Below are 24,286 nucleotides of genomic sequence, written 5' to 3'. Positions count from 1 at the left end.
ATAGGCCTACTGAGTAACTTAAAAATTTAGACTTCGATCTACGAGTATTGGGATAGGGTCTAACAAAAGACTAAGTTAACTTAAATCTTTACTTTAGTTAGTCAGACTCAGACATGATTAGGTTTACTATTTTACATTTTTAGGCCAAAATTATATTAATATTTTAAAATATAACTGAACTTGTTACTTACCCCAAGTTGCTCTCTTTTTTTCATATTGTTTGCCACCCTCTCCATCCTTTGCTTGTCAGTAAAGCGGGCATAACAAATTTGGCCCAATGATAGAGTACATGGGTACCAATAAAATCAATGTGCCTAACCCTAACAGTAACAATAACCCTAACCATAAACCTAACCTATTATATTGATATAATATTATATTTATATTGATGTAAATGACATTGGTTTTATTGGGACCCATGTTCTCTATCCTTGAACCACAAATTTGATGAAACCCTGCATCAACGGGAATTGGCATCTCACACTCAGTCACACAGATTACTGCCTTCAGCAGCAGTAAAGTGAGTAACGGCGATGTACCGTCTTGACGATCTGCAGCCCGGATATACGCGAAGTGCGAACAGCGCCACCTGGTGGCGCCTTTTCATCCAACTCGCTGCCCTCTATGTAGAACTAACTACTCAAAGCCCTCTGGGTAATACAGAAAGCCCGAGAATCGGTCAATTGAGCAGTTCTGGCGATTGCAGAAGCCTTTCGACTCTGCACGTAGGGCGAGAATAAATCCAATGGTCGTAATTGCTAATTTTTTTGGTTCGCGCGTTACGTTTTCGTCTATAAAAGCGATTTCTAATTTATTTAATTTAACGCCCTGAACTTATTCTCGTACATATCGCGTCCCATAGATGGCGCGACGAGGCTCTCTTCGAGGGATTTTCCCGAGAATTTTCCTTAGACTGCCCCGCGGTGGAGAGTTTGACACGCTCCACTAACTATAACTTTAGTCTAGCGAAAGATACTTGGCCGAGTTAAGGCCCGTACGAGTCTAGCTGGAGTCGTGACGTGGGCCACCAGCCATCTTAGTTCTCCGCAGGCCTGACTGATTGATGGATGTTTACACTGAGAATTCCTTCGAGTTCGGATAGTAAGATCGCAAGCGATATGCAATATGGAATTTGATATGTCCTCTTGACCCCGCGCTGCCCGTGGCGACGGCACGTCGTGCGAGCACGTGCTGGCGTCGCCGTGGGAGTTTTTACACGTAGCTAATCCTACAACACGCCGCAAGACTCACACACAAATATATATATGCACATAACCCGTGGCGGCAGAGCGAGCGAGAGCGAGAGAGAGAGAGAGACAGACTGCGGGGAGTGCGAGAAAGAGAGAAAGATAGTGGGAGAACGGCAGATAAGGTACGAAAATACGGCAGGTGACGGTACGCCCATGTACGTGTCCCNTACTTATACTGTGACTAGTTCTTCTTTCTTCTGCTAGTGGGAATCTCTCTAGGCCGCTCGTGATCCAGTGTTCCCTTTATGTCTGCTACTTTCCCTTCTGCCTTGCACCCTGAAGCTTGAACAGTGGCGTTCTCTTCTTTATAAACGCTTCTCCCCTCACGTGGTTCGTTCCTTCAATCAAACAGCGGTATTCACTACCAGTGCGCTCCTAATGCGTTGTAACTACACCTTCGACGTTGCTGCTCGTGATCAGATTTTTGTTACTTGGCGCGTCAATTACCCCTCCTCCGCTATGACCACAATACACTCTCTTCTCTTACCGCTCATTCTCATCCTCTCATATCATTATCTACATCATACTATAATCAGTACTTCTCTCGACATTCTTCCTAATATGCATACCTATCCTCTTTATCTCTATATATTCGTTTCATATGCGACCGGACGCAGCTACAGTTTTGGAGCTTCCGCCCTCCTCTTCTCCCAGCTTCTCCCTACTCCTTCTCGGAAAAGTCTAGACCCACATTCGTCTTCATGTTATTCACACACACTTTCTGTCCCTCAGTGGCTGGTTTGTGCAAGCCATGAAACAGTTCTTGCTCTTTCAAACTCTTCTTTGTTCGATATTACTTCGACCATATGGAGCCCAGCTTTTCTTTTACTCTCGTCGCACAGAGCCACACTCGTCTAATCTCCACGCCTGCTCATTAGCCGTAACCATGCTACTTGACCTGTCAGCCAATGAGCATCGCTTTGGCGAAAATATGCGTATCAGCCACGTTCTATGCCTGAAGACTTCACTACGAATGAGTCACACTGGTCGATGACAAAACACCATCCGCGCAAGAAATTAGCGTCGCAATGAATTCGGTTATAGTATACACAAAAACGTACAAATATGCAACAAGGCCCTGAATTTGCCATGACAGGAGGTGCGGGTTGGTGCCTGGGGAATATATGATACGACACGAAACCCCCCCGCTCCCAAAGCAAAAACAAATCTTTTTTTTTAATTATTTGTCACAGAAATTTTTTCCCACTCTAAGTCGCCTCGCTCTCAATGTCTGTTAGTAGTAATCACTTGACGAAATTTCTGGCCTAGTCTGTGCGGCGATCGCCGCTACCTGAGAATTGAGAACGTACCCTCCAGGTAACAAGCCATCGAGTCACTACGGCCGAGAGTGGGACGCGGGTACCAAAGTCTAGCCCACATCCATGCAACCAGCCATCTATGAATATTTTATCCATTACTATTTTTTCGCAATTAAATAATAATATAACGCTAAAATATTTACACTGATTAATATTTTGTATGACTTTGAACTCTTCGTAACGGAATTACTTAGTAAACCTTCAGATCTTCGTAACGAAATCAGTCCATGCCGCACCCCGATCCACCTTGCGCGCCCACGCAGTGAGGCATGATTTCGTACGATCACTCGATTGCAGTATCTGATATGTCACGAAATCACGCAGTAGTTGGTTTCGTAAGCGAATGTACTCTTGTAGGACTTTGATTTGTAACGAAATCACTTTGTAGAACTTGATTGTGCGTTTCGCGAATCATGATTTCGTACGAAATAATCATGCGATCACTTGGCCCCACACGCCAAGTGTAGCATGATTTGTAATGGAATCGCATGATTTTCGTAAATCGAAAATCAGTCATGGCACGATCTCAACATTGGCGGCGCCGGCGCGAAAGTGAGCATATTTCGGTTACGAAATACTCGGCAGTGCTGATTTCGGTAACGAAATCAAGTCAATGTATCTACTTGCAGCCGGCGCGCCAAGTGTTCGCATGGATTTCGTACGAAATACTCCGTAGCTGTATTTGTCACTAAATGACTCGCAGTAGCTGATTTCGTCAGCGAAAATACTCTCAGTGTAGTGTGATTTGTAATCGAACTGATTTGTAGACTTGATTTCGGTTTACGAAATCGTATGATTCGATCTGTAACTGAATAGTCGTGGACATTTTGCGCGCCGGCGCCTCAAGTGTGATGATTTAGTAACGGAAATGCGCGCCCGTAGCTGGTTTTCGCTACGAATGGCTCGCAGGTCTTGATTTCGTAAACGAAATCACTTTGTAGACTTGATTTCGTTACGAAATCAATGATTTCGTAACGAAATCAGTCATGCGACACTTGGCGCCCCATATTCGGCCCCATATTCGTCGACATCTGTTATTGATGCTAAATGGCCTGACCAATGTGTATTTGCTTCCGCCGGCCCTGCATGGACAGACACCATTTTATTAACTCAGAATATATGTGAAACATACAATATGGTATTTCTGGTATTTGAGAAGTCTATGAAGTTTTTGTGCAACATTTAAGAGGATGTAGCAAGTCTTCGATTCTAATACACAACTTTAAAGACACCGGCAGAAATTGTCTGTCCTGTTACGTGACAAGAACTATACTGAAAGGTACCTTTAAAAATGTATTTCTTCGTTTAAATGAGTTTGAAAGTAAGTAATTTGTTTTGAAAATAAGCTTAAAGAACAGCAACTGTAAGAAAACTGCAATATATCTAATTTTATATTGTATAAAGGAAACTTAATGATGGACATGTCACACTTTCTTCATAGAAACTAAGGTCTACCACTAAGGTACTAATAAATTAATAATGAACCATTTTATTAACTCAACATATAAAATTATTAGTATTTCTGGTATTTGAGAAGTCTATGAAGTTTTTGTGTAACATTTAAGAGGATATAACAAGTCTTTGATTCTAATGTACAACTTCAAAGACACCACCAGAAATTGTCTGTCCCGTTACGTGAGTTTGAGTATGCCATTTCATACCGTTGATTTTGTAATAAATTTTTGAAAAGTTATCTTATGCTTATTATTTTTCCACATTATAGGTACCATGCTTTAAGAAAAAAACAGTATTGGATTAATATAAAACCATTTAAATTCTGGGCTATCTGTCCATGAAAAATCCTGAATAGCAAATAATGAGTCAAATAAGTATTCATACAAGAGGGGGGGAACGGGTATTTTCGGGACGCGGGATTGGCCATTTTAATTACCTGGGAAATAGGAAATGTCAGATAAATTTTCCGTGATTCGGGAACAGAAGTCGTCAGAAAGACCCTCTAAAATTGTCTGGGATCTGGGGAAATTGTGTCAATTCGTCGGGATTTTCAATTTCTGCGCTAATATTTATTTAAATTTTTATTTTTATTTATTTATTAATTATGCCCAGATAAATAATAGTATGTAAATATTAGTATTTATTTATATTTATAGTGTTTGAAAACCTAAACTACTGAATTTCCTGAAACATGTCTACATAATTTCCTGGGAACTGGGAATTGGGATTTTATTTTACTGGGAACTGGGATATGGGGTGTTTTTTTGCTGGGAAAGTGGGAATGTACCCCCCCCCCCGTTTCCCCCTCATAGACAATAAAAATTGTTAAAGATGCGTTCACCACATTGCCAGGCCGCGTGCCAGGGGCGGGTTCGGTTTGGGTTCGAACAGAACACCCCCCCCCGAGCAAAAAAATTCCCACATTGAAAACGAAACCCCCCCCAATATAAAGCTGGCTACGGGCCTGCACATGCAATTACAATATTGTAAATAGTTGACCTTACATTAGAACAGTGTAAAGATTCGCTCATTGCAATACTGTAGAGATGTGTGCATACTATATATAATGATATATCAAAAAATAACGTCAGATACGATATTGTAGAAATATATATGTTTGTCGTATCATGTAGCCGGAGGCTGATCGCAAAGCTATCAGATATAGCAGCACATATAGCAGCAGACCCGAGCCGTAGGGGGGGGGGTTCGGGGGGTTCGGGGGGGGTTCGCACGAACCCCCAAACGAGCACAAAAAAAATCACTCCATTTTAGTGTAATAATTGCAAAATCTCCATCGCGTGGGAGGGGGGGACACACCCTCCCCCTGCTCGGTCGCTTCGCGCCCTCACAAATTGCCAAACATTTAAAAACGAACCCCCCCCCCCAATATAAAGCTGGCTACGGGCCTGCAGCACATATAGACATTCTGCACACTACGGTTATAGTTATGATAAAGTCACTAGACTATAGTAAGAAGGTTATATAGGCAGAGGAATGGCGAGGAAGACACTCGAAGAAGCAATATGTGAGCATAAAGAAGCAGATTGCGAGCTCTCCTCTATAGTTCGAGAAGGAAGAAGAGTAGGAGGAGCAGGAGTAGGAGGAGGAAGAAGAGTAGTAAGAGCAGGAATAAGAGGAGCAAGAGTAAGAGGAAGAGGGGAGGAGGAGCGCGTAACTAAACTATGCCTGTGACAGTGCGTACAATTTAGGTTTTTTTTTTTTTAATTAGGAAAATTCACTTTTACGGGGAGAATTTCGACCTTTACGGAATTTAAAAAAACGTTATTTTTAAGGAAATCTGCGGATCGAATTTGTGAGTTTTCAGAAAAAATATCTACAACAGAAAGACCATGAAAATTACAGAGGAAGCATAATAATTTGAACGAAAACGGACCATGCACATTTGTCGCGGGCCTGCCCCTGTCCATCCTGCATGAGCGCATAAAATAGACCGAAGATCTTGGCTTTCAACATGCCGCCAACGATGCGAGCGCCATTCCTATGTACATTTTAGATCGGATTTTACTATGCACTTCTGTCCTGGGCCCGCCTGCCCCTGTACATTTTGAGTGCATAAACTCGGCCGAAGAAAATTAACATTTATTTTGGCAGGTAATGGATACAATTTTGGGTTGAAATGGAACTTATTATTTGATCATAAAAATATACACAGACACGTCCTAGCTCAATTAGTATATTTCATAGTACATGTAGTATACGATTGATAAGAGCATCTTGACTGGAATATTTATATGCTCATGATCGTTTAAAAATAATCGATATGAGAAAGAACACTTCAACGAGATCATCATAAAAAACCCAGAAGTTTTGCAACTTGCAATACGGGTCTGGGTCTCGATCCCCTGTAAAACATATAACTAGTACATAGGAGGGAGACGGCAAAATTAGTTTATCTGCTAATGAGTAAGGTATATTGAGGGCCAATTAAGCATCTACATTCTTGTGTGTGGAAGACCACTGCAAAATCAGAGGACTTATAATATTGCAGATTGACTGCAACAAATATTGCAACATTCTTGTCCTGGGTGTTGTTGTACCTATTATATGTAAAATCAATGTGATACGATTCAAGTTTATATGATGTAAATCGGGTCATATATGTCACAACACAAGCTATAATATTCGTAGACGATTTCACTGTTTATTACATTCAATAGAACGTGAAAGAATTAACACTCGTTGCACTCAGGATATACGACTGAATACATACATTTATTGGATAGAAAATTGGTTACACGTGATGGTTGTAAGGTCTGTTAAAAACTATACATGGCGATCCATTCATAAATCGAAAAAACAAAGTGAGACATTCGTCCTATACCTGCTTCTTTTCCCGACATTAAATCACTCATCTTCCTCTACTAGTTAGTGCGACCTGCGTGGAAACCTTCCGATTAAAATGTTACGCGTGACGACTTTAAACTAAAAGGAAGTGATGGTCTCAGATGTCAACCCTGCGCACACACTACCATCAAAACAGGAATTACAGACGGAAAGCCAATGTCGTTGCAGTCGCGGTGTGCACAAACGTCATCACTTCCTGTGATGTCAGGGAAGCATACGCCCGGGCAGCAACTAGAATTGTCTGGAAAAATTTGAACTAACTTTATGTTAGAGGATTCATCGTTGACCGCGCACGTCAACGTTATTACACGCCCGCGAATCGATTTCTTCCCGACGTCTTGATCCTTTACCCATCTTCTATTCTAAAAGCCCCGATTTCTGCACTGTACACTTGGTCCCACAAACTATTCACACACACTCAACCACACTCACGCACACTCGACTGCCACTACGTAACTACAAAGACTGCCACGAGCTTTCACTAGATATAAGCTTGCAATGTGGACATCTGCTAACACTACATGTCTATTAACTCCTACAAACGTTTTTTCCCAAAATCGGCAATCTCTGGGTTGCAGTGCATTATGTCGAATCAACACGGTGCCCACCAATTCTCACAATGATTCCGATCACATTGAATCAATACACACGTTAAACTTATTATAGCCGCAAACTACTAACTGAGAATAGCAGTTACTCCTCAAGCGTCAACTGCTATGTCGCGAAAATCTAGTACGCGATAAAAGAACTGCTGACGAGAACCCGAAACAGCAGCGACAATGAACGATAAGCTCGCGCGGTATTCCGCCGATGCGTCCAAGTGATGAAACAAGTGGCCGCCAATTAGTGGGGAATGCGAGTCACGATACATTGACGAGGGTCATGACTTAAACAGACACAGCCTTCTCTCTGGTGTGAATGGCAGAGAGAGAGAGAGAGAGAAAAAGAGCACGCACACGAGAGAGAGAGAGAGAGAGAAGTACAAGAATAAACCCATGAGGGGATAGGCACCTCTGCATCGTTTGCGACGACGAACAGGATTCAGAGGGCAGGTGTGATCGGGTCGGGTCGGTCACACGACCTAGCCGCGACTATGGTCCCGTGAAGTGCGGCCGCCGCGCCTGCTAGTTAGTCCTTGCTGTTAGTCCTTTTCGTTCCTGGGTGCAGACCGCGAACGAGACTTGCGCGGCGAAACACTCCTGAAACGACAAACGAGTGGCGAGTGCTACAGTGGTGCCCTCTCACAGCGACACGGGCTCCAATCTCGACGACGAAGCTTCACTCGCGACTTGCAATTTCAATTTAATTCGCAGTTTCCACTTTCGGAGACGGAACCCAAATCGCACTCTGCACCCAACTCTTGGTTGGTTGCATCGATCCTCTCCCTCCCCGCGCCACTACATTTGCCACCACGGTTACCTGCTGCGGCTGCGGCTGCGGCTGGGTGAGCGCTTGCTGTGTCCGCGGCTGTGGCTGCGACTACGACTGCGGGATCGGCGGTCGCCACGACTACGGCTGTGACTCCTGCTCCTGCTACGACTCCTACGGTCCCTGCAAGACAACACAGGTGCGCGTCGTCACCAGCTCGCTTATGACAGTGAACTCGCCCAAAACCTTGTGCACGCTCGGCCACGCAAGCGATCGCTCCCCCGACTCCGCCGCCTAAGAATCAAGATGAGTGTCGTCGCCATGCCAACGACCGTGTGCATGCGCTTATCGCAAACATTCTGAGTTCAAAACCGTCGCCTGCCAACCACCGCGTTACCTAAAATCTAAAGAGGAAAAAAACTTCAGCAATCATGGTTGCGACGGTACAGCGAAACGCGTAAACAGAACAGCCAAACCTAGAAACTGTGAATGCAATGCGACGATACTGTACCCGAAACGCCACAAGTACGGCTGAACGTATATCACCTCGCAATCGACAGCCGACGGGTGAGTAGTTCGACTACGCCGCCGCCGCCGACGCTGCGCTGCCCGACGACCGACGGATGAACTTATGCCGACGGATGAACTTACGTCGACCGCGCTGAACGCTGAATTTGCCGAGTTTCGGCCGACCTCCGCGCTCCGCCGCACCGGGCGGAGGGCGAGCGTGGACGTGTGGGCGTTTTCTGATCGGGTGAGGACGAGCGACGGATCAACGGGTCGGCTAGGCCGCGCGAGGCGTGTCGTCCGCCGGCGACGACGGAGTAGCGACGACGCCCCACGAAGGCCGGTAGAACATCCGCGGGGGAGAGCGAGGATTCTAGGTGACGGGAGGCGTGCGCCGTTACAGATATAGCTGCGAAGTTGCAGTTGCAGTAGACTGACACGCGGGTGCGTCGCGGCGAGCGTGCGGTGCTGCTCTCGGCCGTCGTTACCAACAACGATGTTTCGTTCGTGTGTACATTCATGTGTATCAAGTGTGTCAACGAACGAGCCTGTAACATCAGCCAACAACAATATACACACACGCAATGGTCAACGGTTCCCGAAAGTCGTCTGCAAATTTTCAAAAAAGAAATCTCGAGATGAATTTAACAACTGCAAAAAAAATTTGCAATTCGTCAGCGATTCCGCCCCCGGCACAACAAAGAAACTACGATTCCGACACCGTGAATCGAGACATATATGCTATCTCGTTTGCGTAACAGCAACTACCTTGATCGGGACCTGGATCTGCGTCTGCCTCCGCCTCCGCCTCCGCCTCCGCCGCCACCACCGCCGCCGCCGCCAGCACGGCGCGAGCAGTCGTAAGCATAGTGCCCCCTCTGTCCACACTCATAGCAGCGATCATCCGGGTTGAAGACACGGCCACGCGGTGGCGGCCCCCGGAACCTACTGCGGCTTCGTCCGGTCGACATCTCAGCACGGATGCGCGCCCCACAGAGAGAGCTGCAATGAAAACAAGCAAGCGTCACTGCGATTTTGCACTTGCGATTATCATAAAGTCGAGCAACAAAAATTCTAGAAGATCGGCCACGAATCGATACAGATGGTATTAAAATCGCTTATTATATCGTCAGGGTTCGACACTAACGCTAGTCCGTTAGTCCGAGACTAGTAAAAAATCAGAAGGACTAGTAGATTCCCATAGCAGTTAGTCCGGCGGGACTAGTTATATTTCCCAGTCCCTCACCGTCCCAATTTCCCATCGATTGTACCGGCGGCAGCGTCTCTCACCCAAGATCCAAAGAGCTATATATAACTCGTCCCCATTAACAAGTTTCCCCTCTAAGCATGCTAGACCCTACTACGGCAGTACAAACATTGTTAAAAACAATGGGACCACGAACCCAGTCTATGGATCGATCGCTTGACAGCTGTTGACATAGAACAGAACGTCGATTGAGAACATGACTACGCAACAACTCAGTTAGTACGCTCCTCATAGCAAGGTAATTTACATCGCAACCACATCGCATGCGTGTGTACTTGAAGCAGTGATACAAATAGAGTGCCAACCAATATAGATACCAGAATTTATCACAATAAGTATATACTCTCAACATCAAGTTGTTATGTGGCAAATTTGACGCCTCCCCTCCACCCTTCCAAAACGTAAATCCTGCAGGAGAGAAAATAAGGATGCCACGTTCTATGCATAGAGTAACGAACAATGATGCGTGCGTTCCAGTCCAGCGTGAAATCGTCATACGCCGTTATGAGTAACTGTACCACAGGCCAAAGTAGACCCTGTTGCACGGCCTGTAAAGGGCCTCTGTAGTATTTCTTTCACCGGTACTCATCAAAACCTATCTTTGAAACTGTTTAATCGCGCACTGATAGCTTCCGAGGGGCCACAGAAAAGATTCTACAAAAACAAAGCACAGGACCATTGCCTGCACGAATCTGGGTCGGCCAAGTGACCTTGCGATAAACTGAGATTGAACGTGTGTGGGGCGAATACGAAAGAGGTTAGTAAACTGGCAGCACCCACCCGTCAAGCTGATGTACGTGCACATCGCACCGCACCACACTGTACGTGCACAACACGCCATCACCACGCACACACGTGTGAGCGTCCACACGCACCGCACGGTGTACGGCAACACCACCCACGCACCTGCCGCTAACGTGACGTGCACAGGTACGCCACCAGCCGCAGCGTTAAACGCGTGCAACCAACGCACGCGCAAAGTTCCTCATCGCACCCGCACTCACGACTTACGTGCACACGCACCGCACGCACACTGGCACGTGTAAGCTCCCACGTACGCACTTCCCTGTAACGATGCCACGACGCACCGCAGGCACGTTATTGGTCACACTACGATACACAACACACGACACGCGCGCCACGCACATGTACGCTGCATACGCACGCACGCTAGTAACGGCATACGCTACCACGTGTACGTGCATAAACGCAGCACGGTACGTGGCATACGCACGCACTGACGGTGACACGTACTCCGCCCACTGTAACGTGACACCGCACTGCACACAACTACAAGCGTCACGCACACCACGCACGTGTCATCGTGGCACTTCAGCGCACGAGCCCGCACAGTAACTGCACACCACTGCACACACGTGCACTGTACGTGCCTATGTCAACGACGCAACGTTAACGTGCACACACGTGACCGTGCATATCACGCACGCACGTTTAGTGCACACGCGCACCGCATAGTGAACACGCACGCGCGCACGGTACGTGCAGCAGCACCCACGCACGCGGTGTGCTAAGTTCCACGAAACCACGCACGTACGTGACCAGAGCAGCTTTCCTCCAGATGTCTTTGCACTCACTACTCTTGCAACACGCCTGATTTCATTCATTTACCTTTTCCCTTCTAACTAGACGCCATTGTTTATGTCATGATACGAACTGGCCAACGCCGCGCACATCATAATGACCACGCCGATTATAAAATTCGCGACCCCATTAAAAATGCACATGCTATTGGAAAAAACGGCAGGGCCTAGACCGATTACGTCAAGCTGTGCCAGCTTGACAAGGCCAAGGGGTTAGATGTCGGCAGCACTTACCTCACCGACAAGGCCTGCCAGAGGTTCATTACGGCGATAGCCGATACAAGGCGCCGGGAACAGTTTGTAGCTATAAATGAGGCCAAATTCCTTTCTGTGATAAGTGACGGATCCACAGATTTCTCATCAAAGTAGGCCGAAATTTTATTTTCGAATTTAAATTTTATTTAATTTAAATTTTAATCTTATGATCCATATCAAAGTTACATGTATTTTATACAATTGAATGTCTTTTACAAAACTTTCTGGGGGACACCCCTTGTACCCTGGGAGAGACCCCCTGTACCCCCTAGCAGAAGGGGGGCTCCACCCTCCTACCCCACCTACCTCCCCACAAATCACAATGCTCGTCGCTTTGCGCCTAGTAAGAGTCCTTCGGCAGGACTAGTAGAATCTTGGAAGGACTAGTACATTTTTTCTTTTACTAGTCCTGTGGACTAGTGAACTAAAATGGTTAGTGTCTAACCCTGATCGTCGTTTTGCAACTCGAAGACTATTATCTTAATATTTTTTAGCAGAATAAAAGTAGTCGTTACCGTCCATCCAGGCCCCTGACGGCATCCTCAGCATCTCGATTGTCCTCAAATTCCACAAAGGCGAATCCTGGAGGATTGCGAGCCACCCAGACATTACGCAGCGGCCCGTAATAGCCAAACGCCTGCTCCAAGTCGTGCTTCGTAGCACCACTCCCTAGATCGCCCACATAAACCTGGACGCATACAATGAAATACCCAAATATCAGTATATCAGTATTAACAACTTATTAATGGTTTCCTTTTTAATACAATTTAGTTACATATATCATAGCGATTCATGAGCGAGTACAGTGAGGGAGGGGGAATTGACTATGTATAATGCAGTAGTCATACACGTTACCTTACCTACGTAAACCGTCTTTAATTTTTCCAAACGTATTAAGAAGGAGAGCGTACAACGGTGAAATGCTGAAACCATGCTGCAGTATTAATCGAATTAATAAACTTTGCCCATTTTATTTTGACGATTCTTTGTGGCGATGACCCGCCCCTTACGCTGGATGTAGTAACACTGTAGTAATAACGTATCGAGTCAGCGCTACACAGCGGCGACCGGAAGCAACATACAGTCCACAAAACGAGAGACAGGCGCAGTAAAACTGATCTTGAGTCGGTTTTCGGCGAAAATACCAGATTTTCACCGCTCATTATTTCAGCGTAGAGGCATCGTAGGGACATGCGGTTTGTTTTATATTAACAAGGTAGGACAGCTGATCAATAATTATTAATACTGCAAAGAATCGTCAAAATAAAACGGGGAATGTTTATTAATTCGACTAATACTGCAACATGGTTTCAGCATTTCACCGTTGTACGCTCTCCTTCTTCATACACTCTTGATAATATATAATCAGAAGTGAATAATAATAGAGTATGACTCGTTCGAAACACAAGAAATTCAACATTTCTGTGCCCAAAATTTACTACAATTTATTACGCAAAACCCAACTAACCTGACCATAGAACTAGTGCTGTACATCCAAATTTCCCACACACTTTACTCTGTATCGTTATTGCTCCGAACGTCAGACATGGTTTTAATCAGTGACACCGTAAAGTGGCCAACATTCACCTGCAATAGCGTCAACAGGAGGCAGCTTGCTCTGCAACACCCATTGGCAGAGCTCGGCAGGGATTTGCGACTCGCAAATTAGTAGCGGGCTCTGACCGCTGGGAGTGCAGATAAACAGATGTCATATATGCCATACAGTTATATGAAATTATCCATAATGAGAAGCTTTCGTTTTGGTGACATTTTGGCAGTTTTTACAATGTGATCTCGCGAGAATTTGTGAGTTGCAAATCCCTGCCGAACCCTGCCAATAGCGTTATCCCCGCGAGCTGTCTCTTGTTCGCGCTATTACGTGGGAACATTAGCCACTTTACCGTGTCAATGACTAAAATCATGTCTGACGTTCGAAGCTATAACTACACAATTAGAAGAGATACCGATACAAAGTAAAGTGTGACGGGCAAATTGGATGTTAGTGCTAGTTCTGATGTCATTTTTTTTGGATTTTGGAATAAATCATAGGTAAATTTGGGAATGGAAATGTTGAATTTCTTGTGTTTCGAGTGAGTCATACTGCTTTAATATTATTATTCACTCCTGATATAATTATAACAATTGCTGGTCTCAGACTATACTGCTTAGACTTAGAGAGTTAGAAGAACAAATAAAAACGTCAAAAACAAAACATTCTGGCGCTGAAATACAAACTTATGACAAATACAGACATGTCGCCGGTCTTGCTGTAGAATAGAATAGCGGTTTACAAGAATAGGCCCAAGGGCCTGTATCCGGTCTAATTAATACATCCAGCCTCAATTTTACTCATAGTCCCTCGCGATGTTAAGTCATTCTAAACATCATTGCGAGTGGTCGTGGTATTGTAGGTATTATGAGTATACGTTGGAAGGTAAATTCCCATTGTATACATTACATCATGTGATCAGATCATTACATCATTACTATGTGATTAAGGTAGTCATATTGCAGGTGGGACCAGTGCCTGTCAATTTTGTTTTTGAATTCATTTATCGTTTTTGATATGACAATTTCTTCGGGCAGGGAATTCCAATCGCTGACGGTTCTAAAGCGAAATGATTTCTTTTTGAGTGTATGATCTACTTGCCGTTTAAATACAGTTTAAGGCTATTGTATCTAAGACAGTGTGTTGCTATCTAGTTTTAGCCACGCGTATTGGTCGTCGTATTTTCCATGTAATCCAAAATCGCTTCCAAACCTCGATCATGTCACCCCGTCTTCTTCTGTATAAAAGTGATGGTAATTTTAACAGGCGTAGCCTTTCATCATACAGCAGATTAGTTAACCCGGGTACTCGTTTGGTGGCATTTCGTTGTACGCTCTCGATTTTCTTAGTGAGGCCGATCTCGTCTGATAATGGGGCCCATACCGTGTTACCGTATTCAATTATGGGTCTTACCATGGATTTGAACAGTAATCTAAAAATATCTTTTGACATGTAATGGAAGGTGCGCATGATTATGCCAACTATGCACTTCGCTGCGCACACTTTCGTGTGTTTATATGGTCTTCGAAGGAGAGGCGTTTGTCTGTGATAATACCAAGATCTTGCTGTTGCTCAATGAATTCCAGAACCGACACTGTGTTGGCTTCCCCTCTCATTTTATAGCTAGTCAGCATATATGCAGCCTACCAAGAGCTTGTCCTTCTTGCGGAGACGGATTTCGCATAGGATACTGTCATGCACCTTGATTGAACCATCGATCTGTGTAACGTCCAGACTGCATTTCGTCCACATGACTACACCTCTGCCCGGGTTACCAATGATATCAGGCCAGCATTCGTATCCTGGGATTACTAGCTCAGTAAGCGCTAACGAGTTGTCATCTGTATTTTTAATTTTTATTTCGGCCTATAAATTATAATATCAGGAGAAGTTACATCAACCATGGCAAGAATTTCAGATTTTTTGTTGGAGAGCATATCAATGTTGCTGTAGAAATACTTTAAGCCATGTGTAGTTCTATAAATGTTCCAATCCATTATTTTTTTATTATGCCTAGTTTGTCAATTTGCTTGATTTTTTCGTAAGTGTGTGGTCTTATTGATTTTCCTGGGGGATTCACACTTTTCTCAAGGTATCTCCGAGTATGATCCACTTGAAATTTTTGATGCCGGTTTTTTCCAATTCTGCCTGTCGTTGAGCTCTCATAGCTCTGCGAATTTTTCCCTCTTCGCATTGCATTGGGGTGAGGTCTGGGTCCAAGTGAATCGTCAACTTCTTTTTTGTTGAAATGTCTAGTTTTTTTAGACTTAGTGCCTGCATTAGTGTGGAGGGATCCCCCTTCTCCTCGAAGGTCGCTTTCATGGGCCGAAAAGCCCCATCCTCGTTTTTTTGCCCCGACCCTAATTATTTGTTTGACGTTTGGGACCTCGACCTGTGCTGTAGATTATCTGTGATGAATTTGCTAAGCTCCATGGTATCGTGGCTGACCCTGTCTGCAATACGGTATGTATGATGCTTAATGTACGTATCTCTAGCCGGCTTGAGTTGTTAACATTTTATAGCATCTCCATTCTTACAAATTTCAATCGCTACAACTACAAGTAGTAGTACAACAAAATCAACAACAGTCAACACCATTGGCATTGCCATTGCCATTGGCACCTAGGCCTACCTTGCAATCTAACGGTCCACCGCCGCCTCGGTTAGACATTCTTGAGTTGGGATGAGGTCTTTTATGGCTAGTACCAGTATATTATTACAATGTCATCTGCAAAAAGAAATACAATGTAACACGAGAAAATATTTATAAATAAATAAATATTATTAATATTGTTATTATATCATAATATGTGATATGTCATGAGCCCGAGGGACTGGCAGTTACTCCGCAACAGGCATGTGCCATGTGGCCGAGCGAAGGGCTACAGTTATAAAGCTACTCAACTGTCACATACGTTAAAACTCTTGCATGTTTGATAAAAAAAACTTACAAAATACTGCGTTTCTTTTTTACTTTTAACGTAAACCATAAACTAACACTACTGTCACTAGGAACACACAAGCCAGAAAGCTTTCTTCTCAACGTCACCGGGAGCGTGTCTGACTCTGCATTCAAGATGGCCACGGGAAAAAAGGGGTCAGCAAGACGTGGGTGAGATGAAAATACTTGTACACGAATACATTTAAACAGTGATCTATAAAAAGTTCTGTATTATAATGAAAATTTCTCATTTTTAAAGTACTTGACTATAGGTTAGAATGATTTTGCATTGTTTGTGTATAACTCTACATTCTGACACCCCTATCCTTTCAATAATGCTTTGTCCTAACAGTTATGAGTGTAGATGGCGCTAAAATCGTCTATTTGTTTCGACAGCCATTTTATTGCACGAACAAGCTTTACGTCGATCGGTTGTCAAATTTTTACTGAGTCGCATCAGTTTTGATTATCTCAACATTATTATTGTAAATTGTTCTTACTCTTAGACTTTGTGCTTCAAGTTTGTTACAGGGCACAGCCTCAATGTCTTACAGAGGTGACAGAGGTGACAGAGGTGACAGAGGTGACAGAGGAGGCCGGGGTCACGGGGGACCGACAGATTGCAAGGTTGGTGGGCGCTTTGTTAGATAGTTAGTTAGTTTTAAGGTAGCTCTAGCACTATAGCCCGCGTACATTTACTGCCGGAGGGCTATAGAACATTTTCAGCTAGATTTCGCTGCTGCAACAGTTCCCAAAGTTCCCACAAAAAATTGCTTTACAAAACGCAAAATGATCGAGCTTTTTAACACTTATCTATCTACGTGGACATCTCACCTATCTTTTTGAACACTTTCCACAACTTTACACCATGTATTTATGCCTTTAATAGCTTTATTCCTCACAAGTCAGCACTACTGGCTGTACAGTTTGAAATATTGTGGCGTGCGAACGGGTGACGTCACCGGTATTGTATATACATGCACCATAGCTGCCATGTGTTTTGCCTACATATCCGGTGACGTCACGCGTTCGAACGGCACAATATTTCAAACTGTACAGCCAGTAGTGCTGACTTGTGAGGAATAAAGCTATTAAAGGCATAAATACATGGTGTAAAGTTGTGGAAAGTGTTCAAAAAGATAGGTGAGATGTCCACGTAGATAGATAAGTGTTAAAAAGCTCGATCATTTTGCGTTTTGTAAAGCAATTTTTTGTGGGAACTTTGGGAACTGTTGCAGCAGCGAAATCTAGCTGAAAATGTTCTATAGCCTTGCGGCAGTCAATGTACGCGGGCTATAGTACTAGAGCTAGTTTTAAGGATAATGGGTTGTAATAGGCCTAGCCTAATGTGCACCCATATCTTGCGATTTCCTGGATCGGTCGATTCTGGCCTTAAATTCATTAGTCGTGGTAGCTGCGACTGCACTTTTTGTCAGTTTATTCCAAGGTTGCACCACTGATAAACCGACCAGGCTTTACGACTGTTACACGGCGTAGGAGCCTGACACCGTCGAACCGAAATGCCTGGTTGCTTGTAGGGCCTATCTTGTATCTTGGGGTCCCTCTCTTGTATTTCACAAGGCGTTTATTCTCTCTTTGGAATGTGCAGGGAATTTATACTTATTCTTATTTCTTCTTATTCTTATTCCTTCTTATTTTTATTCATTCTTCTTATTTCTTATTCTTATTCCTTCTTTTTAGTCCTTCTTTATTTCTTATTCTTATTCTTTCTTCTTATTTCTTATTCTTATTTCTTTTTCTAATTCTTATTCCTTCTTCTTATTCTTCTTTTTATTCAGTAGTCAGTTCAGGTAGTCAGCCTTTAGCCAAATGGCACTGAGGCTGGTCACAGCCAGAGTTCCTTTGCGCCCTCAGTGGTTCTTTTACGTCCCCATTGGCTAGTATTTCTGGAGACGGGACCACCATATTACGTGGTTATCTGAGCCCTGGGAGATTCACAGTCTCCAATGTTGAGAGCCAGGTTTTTACACCTTGAGAAAATTCACTACCCCGACCGGGGTTTGAACTCGCAGCTTTCAGTGGACAGTGCACGATGCCTACCACTGGGCCACGGAGGCTCCCAGCTGATTCGCGCTTTGTTTTCATCGGCGCGGCTCACTGGACGCATTGCTAAGGGGAAGTGACGTCACTCCGCTCCCACCTATAATGCGATAAACGCCGTGAATCATTCTGTGCAGATCGCGATACATCTACTCGACCAATCACAGGTCGTCATATTTCCAAGATGGCTTGCTTGAAAACAAACTCCGAATTTCGTAAAATTTCGTAAATAAAACAATCGTATTACCACATTTGACCCTCACCTATTACATGTTGCAACTATCGCTACACTTCTTAATTACTATTTACATCGAAATACACTTTAAAATAAGATAATTTCGAAAAGCTTTACTTTTAAACGTCATAACGCCATACTGAATGTTCTTATGTCTCTGTTTGTACTACTGCGCATGCGTGAAGACTATTATTTACTGAATGAACTTCAGATTTTTTGCTACGTATGATGGGATATCTATGGGAAAATGGCGGCTTTGTTCTGAGTTTTTATCTTATCAATTCTAATAATTGCTCGCTGACACGTAAATACATACTCAGTGATAGCGCACATATAATAAATCGAGGCGTGGAAGTACAGCGAAGCGGTTAGAATCATAAAAAGTTAGATAATTTTACGTTTAATAGCAGTGCACGTCATGCCAAACGCGATTCTGTTGCGCCGGCTTGTGACCCTCTCGCCAACGTAGTGTTAAGCGAGAAGGGAACTTGTGGCTACACCACTTACTGCTTCACCAAGCCGAGAGAAAGACGTCGCCCCTGGTTAAGTAAGGAAATTAAAAATCTATTTGAAATTAAAAGACACCTAAAGAAAATCTCGAGTAAAGCCAAACAAAACGATAACCACCAGACAAATTTGATAAGTGAAAGAATAAGAATAATAAACAATAGAATAGGAGTACAACAACAAGTGGAACGAAAAGAGAAACTCTACATGCAATTAGGATAACTAAAGAAACGGAAGGATAAATTCGGGCGGTTTCTGGAAAATACGTAAAAGAATGCTACCAAGCAAGGAAATGAAGGCATCCTGTTTAGCCAAGAGAGATGATCCTAACACTAACCTAGAAAAGGCGGACGAAATAAAGCAAGCTTACGCCAAGTATTATAAAGAACTCTTAAGAACCAAACCCCCCAAAAATTAGATGGAACTTGGAATTAATGAATCATTAGAGAAATCTTTCCAAAGAATAAGAACCCTAAATAAAAGAATAATAGAAGAGAATACCGACAATAACGAAATTCAGCAAGTAATTGATACGCTAAAATGCAACAAAGCTAGAGATAACCAAGGGATGGTAAACGAATGTCTGATTAGTGGAGGCAGAGAAATAATAACATCATTGAAAGTAATTGTGAATTCACTACTCCAAGGAGCAATGACACCAATACAGCGGAATTCAATGTCAATAAAGTCTGTGTATAAAGGAAAAGGTTCAATAAGAGACCTAAATAACACGAGAGGTATTTTACTCACAAACATCATAAGCAAGATAGTTGAAAATGGATATATGGAAACATAAACATAAAACCTTAGATGCTTGCAAAAACCAATGTAGGGGTAAAAATGGTTACAGCACAACAGACAATTTATTTGTACTGAGAGGGATAATTGACAAACATAGGGAACAAAAGAAAAACATTGGTCTACTGTTTGGAGACATCAAAAAATGTTTCGATAGCCTTTGGCTTAAAGCTTGGAGCTTGGATGGTGGAGCTTTGGTACAGAGGGCTGAGGGGCCCCTGCTGGGACTTAATCTTTAAAATGAATGAAAGGGCATTAATCACCGCTAAAACACCGGTAGGTGAAACAGAGAGATTCGAAACAAAAGAGATAGTTTGCCAGGGAACTATTATAGGACCCATATTATGTTGTATGACTTTAGATCATATAAATAATTTAACTAAATCAGTATATATATGTATGGCAATAATATAGAAATTGGTCCACTTTTATATATGGACGACATTCTGGGAATTGGGGACCACAAAACGATAGCTAAAATAGCACAAGCGTGTTCAAGTTTAGCCGAATCAAAAAGGTTAGAATTTAATATGAATAAAACCAATATAATGGTAGTTAAATTTGGAAACAAAGATAAGATGGAGAAAGACGTACTACTAGGTAACCAAGTAAGTAAAAAATGCTCTAAATACACATACTTAGGAGATTTACTAAACGAGAAAGGAGGTTATACAGATATGATTAAAGCCCGAACGGAAAAATGCCGATACATAATGAGAGAAATTATATCATTGACTGATGAGCAAAACTATGGAAAATATACGATAGAAGCGAGAGTAAAACTATACGAGTGCACGGTGCTACCCGCCTTCTTAAATAACAGTGAAACTTGGACCAACCTGACCAAGGAAGAAGGAAAAATGTTAGAAGACTTCCAAAATGAGTGCTTACGCAAAATTCTAAAAGCACACAGTAAAACACCGCTAGAAGCTCTTTGAATAGAGCTAGGTATTCTACCGATATTAGACAAGATAAATTACAAAAAAAACTCATGCTTCTACAATTTATAGTTAATTTGGAAAATAATAGATTAATGAAAAGAGTACATACAACAGACTAAAGAGGAAGAAAAAAATTGGGCAAACGAAACCTCGGAAATTTTAGACAACTACGATTTAGGAATATCACTCTCAACCATAGGAATAAAAACAAAGAAAGCCTGGAAAAAACAAGTAAAACAAGCTATTTTAAAAAGTGTAATAACAAGAGATAAAATGAAAACCAAAGGAAAAACAAAAATGAAGATGATAAACATTGAAACATGGATTGAAGGAATATATGAAAGAATAATCATTTGCCGACTCGTGTTTTGCATTTAAATGTAAAACTTGCATGATTGAGCTCAAAGGTTACTTTAAAAGTAACTACAGTGACGACAGGTGTAATCGATGTAATAAGAATATGAAAGAGGACATGGAACATTTATATAAATGTGATAGCTATAATAGATATAAGGATGGAGAACAAATAGACGGCTGGAGAGGGGCCAACCACGTGTTATTGAAACCAGAGTTAGTTTATGTGCGGAAAATTCTGGTGATTCGAAACACTAATATTTAGAGAATTAGAGGCGGCAATAATCTTCTTTTTCTCTAGATAATCCCCGCACTTCGATGTAGTCGAGTGCCTTGTGAAATACAAGAGAGGGAGCCAAGATACAAGATACAAGATACCACTCTCTGGCTGAAACAGTTTTGTCGCACCTGTAGTCTGGACCATTGTTTATATAGTTTCATGTTATTTCCTCTTAGTGATGTTTTTGAGGCTGGACAAAAGAAAGTGTTTGGATTCAGTTTATATTTCCCTGTCATGATTTTGTATGATTCTATTAGGTCGCCTCTTAGTCTTCTGGTATGTAAAAATTGTAATCCTAAAAACTTCAGCCGGTCCTCGTACTTGACGTTTTTTTAACCCATATACTACTGCCACCTTCGTTGGACTTTTTCCATGTGCTCAATGTCTTTACTGAAGTAGGGAGACCAGGACTGGATGCAGTACTCTAGGTGTGGACGTATAAATGTTTTGTATAGAATCCAGAAAGCTTTTTTGTCCAGGAACTTGAAGGACTTCCCGATTTGACCGTAATACGTTGGTAGCTGTACAGGCTGCCTTTATGCACTGCATCGTAGGTTTCATGTCGTTAGATATCCAAACCCCAGTGTCTTTTTCCTCCTCTTCCTCCTTCAAAGTTCTTCTTTGGTCCCCGTCTTTCATTGTCTAGATATATTTGTTATTTTTACTGCCTATGTGCATCTTTTTGCATTTTTCAACGTGAAATTTCAGGAGCCATGTTTCTGACCATTCACTTAATTTATCGATGTCTGTCTGCAGAAGAGTATTGTCTGTGATGTTTCTTACTATATTCCAAATTTTTGTATCGTCTGCAAACATTTTCAACTTACAATTTACAAGGTCTGGTATATCGTTAACATAAATTAAAAACAAGATTGGACCAATGACTGATCCTTGAGGTACCCCGCTGTCAACGCTGCTCCACTCAGAAAATTCTCCGTGCACTGATACCCGCATCTTTCTGTCTGTCAGGAAACTTGCCAGGAAACCAGCCATGCGATTAGGTTTCCCCTGATTCCGCCTTTTAGCTTACTTATGAGATGGCGGTGTGGAACCGTGTCGAAGGACTTTTGGTAATCCAAAAATAGATATAATGTTTGTTTATTGCCATATATATATTGTACAATTGTTCTTAATTATTACAGCATTTGCACACTTTACATATATATAGCAAATGGGGAATGAAATCCAAACAGGATTTATGGTTCCCCGTTTCTGTCACACCAATTAAATATCTTTTGAATAGAAAAAGTAAAAAAGAAAAACAAGAAAACAATACTCGGTGCATTTACCGAAACAGAAAGACAACAATGAGTGGTAATGTGAAGATATCTAACATGAATATTACTCATGATAAGCTTTCTTAAGCATCTCTTAAATGCAAAGACATTTTTTATAGTATTTATGCTAATTTATTTGCTCTAAATCGATGTTGATTTTATTTTTAGTATTAAATATCATATGTGACCCGCTCCAGCAAAACCAGGGGCCCGTTGTCAGAAACATCGTAAAGTTAATGCTAAACAAATGGCGTATGGCATTTGTTCTCTTGTTCTAAAGGTTTTCCACGCTTGCCACGACTCTCGCGTCTCGCGTTACAGTGTGAGAATTTGTCTTGTTGTGCAGAATTAATTCATGACCACGTCGTTTTTCATCAAATATTATTTATATGTGATTAGCCATCATAATATGCATAAATTACTGTGATGTACAATAAATGTGTATGAATTTGAATTTTGTGATTGATTCTTATCCAATCAGCAGCCTTGTGATGAAGTTCCTGTTATCGTAAGTTTTCTAATAGCTGCGATGTGTTTCTGTCAACGCTAGTCTCGCAACATTAGCATTAGTCGTAAGTGTTATCGTAGCATTAACAATTATCTACCGCTAATAAAACAAAACAATACCTTTACAAATCACTATAATTGTAATTCGTTTCTCGTAACTTTTCTCTTAACTTAAGAGATCCTAGACCCTCCCTTAACTTTAATATTAAGTTGAAAATAACACATTTACACTTTACATACTGTTGCATCGCCGTCTTACAGCTAACGGAACCAAGTAAAAACAACCAGGGGCCCATTGTCAGAAACAAATTAGTCTTAACATTAACCTTAACATTAACTTTTTCTCTTAGAGCGTTGACAGAAACTTCGTAAAGTTAATAGAATTAAAAACTGCTGCTACTGCTGTTGTTGTTGTTTCTACCTACCTACCTACCTAACTACCTACCTACCTACCTACCTACCTACCTACCTACCTAACTACCTACCTACCTACCTGCCTACTACCTATATACTACCTACATATATGCGATTGCCTTTAACCAGCAGAAACAACTCAAGACTGATTTCTGACAAGGAAGAGCCGTATTAACGTCTTGACCCCGTTACGAATGACCTGTGATAGTCGCTAGTCAGCGAATATCAGCAATAAATCTCGTGTCGATACTCCCTCAGCCCGTTTATTCTGACAGCATTCTGTCCAACAACAAAACGAAAACAGCGTCGTCATCAACACCACCACCAGCAGCAGCAGCAACAACAACAACAGCAACAACAGCAGTAGTAGCAGCAGCAGCAGCTACAACAACAACAAAACAAAAACAGCGTCGTCATCAACACCACCACCACCAGCAGCAGCAACAGCAGCAGCAGCAGCAGCAGCAGCAGCAGCAACAGCAGCAGCAGAAAATCAACAACAACAGCAGTAGCAGCAGCAGCAACAACAACAACA

The 24,286-nt window shown here is 42.5% G+C and overlaps 3 protein-coding genes across 4 annotated transcripts in view; 1 reads left to right on the top strand and 2 right to left on the bottom strand.

Annotated features, from left to right (window-relative positions):
* The window catches only part of LOC106813980 (oxidoreductase NAD-binding domain-containing protein 1-like), a gene marked incomplete at its 3' end in the record, with an annotated part of 11,111 nt that extends 9,158 nt beyond the window's left edge, over positions 1–1,953 (bottom strand). Inside the window, exons 1-2 of the mRNA XM_014818235.1 lie at positions 1,942–1,953; positions 417–425 (exon numbers count right to left, since the gene is read on the bottom strand). Of these exons, the coding sequence (XP_014673721.1) occupies positions 417–425; positions 1,942–1,953 (21 nt within the window). The remainder of the gene's footprint in view (positions 1–416; positions 426–1,941) is intronic.
* Positions 1,954–6,661: 4,708 nt separating this feature from the next.
* Positions 6,662–16,545, bottom strand: LOC106813982 (serine/arginine-rich splicing factor 7-like). 2 transcript variants are annotated; one of them, XM_014818238.1, is made up of 6 exons: positions 16,388–16,545; positions 16,069–16,164; positions 12,403–12,575; positions 9,533–9,766; positions 8,309–8,440; positions 6,662–8,088 (listed from the first exon to the last, which is right to left on the bottom strand). In XM_014818238.1, exons 2-6 carry the CDS (start codon positions 16,105–16,107, stop codon positions 8,031–8,033), a joined length of 636 nt encoding a protein of 211 aa, XP_014673724.1. In that variant the 5' UTR covers positions 16,108–16,164; positions 16,388–16,545; the 3' UTR covers positions 6,662–8,030. The 2 variants fall into 2 exon arrangements, with proteins under 2 accessions (XP_014673724.1, XP_014673725.1); XM_014818239.1 differs by lacking the exons at positions 9,533–9,766; positions 12,403–12,575; positions 16,069–16,164; positions 16,388–16,545 and adding an exon at positions 8,909–9,299.
* A 211-nt stretch (positions 16,546–16,756) lies between these two features.
* Positions 16,757–24,286, top strand: part of LOC106813981 (serine/arginine-rich splicing factor 7-like) — a 16,960-nt gene continuing 9,430 nt past the window's right edge. The window contains exon 1 of the mRNA XM_014818236.1: positions 16,757–17,004. Coding sequence (XP_014673722.1) covers positions 16,921–17,004 — 84 coding nt within the window. The 5' untranslated portion in view covers positions 16,757–16,920. The remainder of the gene's footprint in view (positions 17,005–24,286) is intronic.

The sequence above is a fragment of the Priapulus caudatus genome, unplaced genomic scaffold (assembly GCF_000485595.1).
Source record: "Priapulus caudatus unplaced genomic scaffold, Priapulus_caudatus-5.0.1 Scaffold851, whole genome shotgun sequence".
Lineage (NCBI taxonomy): Eukaryota > Metazoa > Priapulida > Priapulimorpha > Priapulimorphida > Priapulidae > Priapulus > Priapulus caudatus.
This window is presented reverse-complemented; position numbering and strand designations above follow the sequence as displayed.

Excerpts from the sequence above, each read along its gene's own strand:
- LOC106813982 (XM_014818238.1), bottom strand. The coding sequence starts at position 16,107 with ATGTCTAACCGAGGCGGCGGTGGACCGTTAGATTGCAAG. Across the intron at positions 12,576-16,068 it reads GTGGACCGTTAGATTGCAAG|GTTTATGTGGGCGATCTAGG; the intron begins GTAGGCCTAGGT and ends GTATGCGTCCAG. Across the intron at positions 8,441-9,532 it reads AGATCCAGGTCCCGATCAAG|GGACCGTAGGAGTCGTAGCA; the intron begins GTAGTTGCTGTT and ends GTTGTCTTGCAG.